At 56.9% G+C, this 2,562-nt stretch overlaps 1 protein-coding gene across 1 annotated transcript in view; it reads left to right on the top strand.

Moving 5' to 3' along the window:
* The window catches only part of WNK2 (WNK lysine deficient protein kinase 2), a 151,298-nt gene that overhangs the window by 72,458 nt on the left and 76,278 nt on the right, over window positions 1-2,562 (top strand). The window contains exons 10-11 of the mRNA XM_010836061.1: window positions 307-498; window positions 1,997-2,551. Of these exons, the coding sequence (XP_010834363.1) occupies window positions 307-498; window positions 1,997-2,551 (747 nt within the window). The remainder of the gene's footprint in view (window positions 1-306; window positions 499-1,996; window positions 2,552-2,562) is intronic.

Here is a 2,562-nt window from a genome sequence, read left to right as displayed (position 1 = left end):
TGGCCTGAGCCCAGGGCCTGTGAACCTCCTGGCAGGTCCAGGCCCCCTGCGCTCCTTCTCTGCAGTTCCCCAGGGCCTGGGGTGTGGACGGAAGTGGGGATGGGTCTCTTGTATCTGTGGAGCTGAGGGTTACACAGTATTTGGAAGGCCCTCATTCCACAGAGTGGTCCTCTCAGATCTGTGTGTCCTGGGCTCCAGGCTGGATGTTTGAACGTGTGTCACTGTGGGTATGTGTGCATGTGTGTTGTGTCTAAGTATGTATCTCAGGAGGACATTGATCTAAGAGGAGCCCCTCTCTCTTTCTAGCCTTCTCTCCTGGCCCAGCCGGTACCCTTGCCACAGGTCCTGGCCCCACAACCCGTGGGCCCTCTGCAGCCAGCGCCCTCCCACCTGCCTCCGTACCTGGCTCCAGCCTCCCAGGTGGTGGCCCCTGCTCAGCTGAAGCCCCTCCAGATGCCTCCGGCGCCCCTGCAGCCACTAGCTCAGATCCCCCCGCAGGTACCTCTCTGTCCCCTGCTCTCCAGCCTGGCCTGCTCCCCCAGCCTGGTTGGCCAGTCCTTGTCCTCAGGGCACGTGGGTGCCTCAGGAAACACTCCCTGGTGACAAGACAGCTGGGCTGGTGTGTTCTGCCTTTGACTTCTGCCCCAGATGCATCCAAGATTGGGAAAGGTTTAGTCCAGAGTTAGGCCAGAAGAGCCAGGATGGAGCTGTGAGCACAAAGCTTGGGTCACTGTTTTCCATGGAGCTACCCGAGGCTGTGTGGACCATGGATTCTTGGGGGTCCAGCAGACAGCTGAGCAGCTTGCCAGCTGCAGAGATTGGACTGTCTTTTTGGGGAGTGTCATGTGACCAGTATCATGTGATAGCACGTGGTTGATACTTGGGTGCTCTTGCTCAGGCTAATGCTTTCGGTGGTCATGCATGTTTCTAGTGAATCTTGACCGCAGGATGGGTTTCATTTCATGGGTCCCATTGTTGCGTGTTGACGGGGCTGGGATGGGAAGTGCTTCTTTGTAGGGAGGATGTGAGTGTTCCTACGGTTTGCAGGCACCCCTCACAAGGTGCTTTCATGTCAGCTGTTGCCTGTCACCTGCCTTGTCCTCATCACTCCTACACTGGAGTCACTTTCAGCATCTAGTTAATCCAACACCTTGCTCCCAGTGGTCGTGGCATTTAGTAGCTTTTCAAATACACAGAGGTCAATTTGCATATTTTCTGTCTTATAACTGCACAAAGGTACATGTTGTGTGATGCTCATGTGTCTATAACCAGAAAGGCTTTAGTTTAGAACTGTCAGAGAATCTGCTGAAATGTTTCAAGTGCTAAATCCACGAGATGTCTCCAGGATGGAAGACCAGACACAGAAGGTTCTGGCGCTCTGCTGTTTTGACATGCCGTTCTCTCCCAGGCCGCATGGCACAGGGGCATTCAGCCAGCAAGGAGAGGCTGGAAGATTTGCTTTTTTTCAGATGACTTGTCAAAGAATGACTTGGTCTCATTGTGAATTTACACAGATTAGAGGGAATCAGCCAAAGTAGTTTCAGATATTTGGAGCCAGTCTGGTAGCTTGGACAGTCCTGGTACTTCTGAATGAGAACATGCCAAAGCTGGGTATCTGATGGTCACTATTATGACCCCCAGTATCCTTGCAGTAACCAAGAAGAGTGGTCCAGCCTGAGACTCTGAGGTAGTGCTAAATGGGGGCCATCCTGAAGGTCGTGTCTATATCCCACACCCTTCTAAGGCCTCCTGTCTTTCCTTCTGTTTAAGTGTCGTATACACTCGGTTTTGTTTAAATTGGGTTTATGTTTTGGTTCCCTTCCACAGCAGCTACACGAAAAGTGTCTTGGGGGCAGAAGCTGGGAGTGATGTGGCCCCTCTCACCAGTGCAGGGTGCTGCCAGCAGGGCCGGGTCCTGGTGGGGTGATGTGGCCCCTCTCACCAGTGCAGGGTGCTGCCGGCAGGGCCCAGTCCTGACGTGCTTGTTCTCTTTCAGATGCCTCCACTTCCTGTTGTCCCCCCCATCGCTCCACTGGCCACAGTTGACAACCTCCCCACAGCCCTTCCTGACCTGCCAGCCACCAGTGGGCCCACCGTGCCTCCCCCCTCTCAGTATTTCCCTCCAGCTGTCATCTTGCCAAGCCTCCCACTCAGTGCCACCCCCGCTCCCCTGCCTGCGTCGCCGGCTCTGCCTCTGCAGACAGTCAAGCTGCCTCACCCTGCTGGGGCACCGCTGGCCGTCCCGTGCCAGACCATCGTGCCAAATGTGGCGGCCACTGCCACCGCCATCCCTCTGCTGGCTGTGGCCCCACAGGGCGTGGCCGCCCTGTCTATTCACCCCACTGTGGCCCAGCTCCCGGCGCAGCCCGTGTACCCAGCGGCCTTTCCGCAGATGGTGCCCAGCGACGTCCCGCCTTCTCCCCTCCACGCAGCGCAGACTGTGCAGGCTGCCGCTCCCCAGCCGACACCCCCCGTGCTGCCACAGCCCCACCAGCCAAGTGTTGCCCGCCTCCCGGAGCAGGCTGCTCCGGCTGCCAGTGCTGGAAGCCAGGTAACCCACCT

This window comes from Bison bison, unplaced genomic scaffold (assembly GCF_000754665.1).
Source record: "Bison bison bison isolate TAMUID 2011002044 unplaced genomic scaffold, Bison_UMD1.0 scf7180017864057, whole genome shotgun sequence".
NCBI lineage: Eukaryota > Metazoa > Chordata > Mammalia > Artiodactyla > Bovidae > Bison > Bison bison.
The sequence above is the reverse complement of the archived record's forward strand: the minus strand, read 5'-3'. Positions and strand labels throughout refer to the sequence as shown.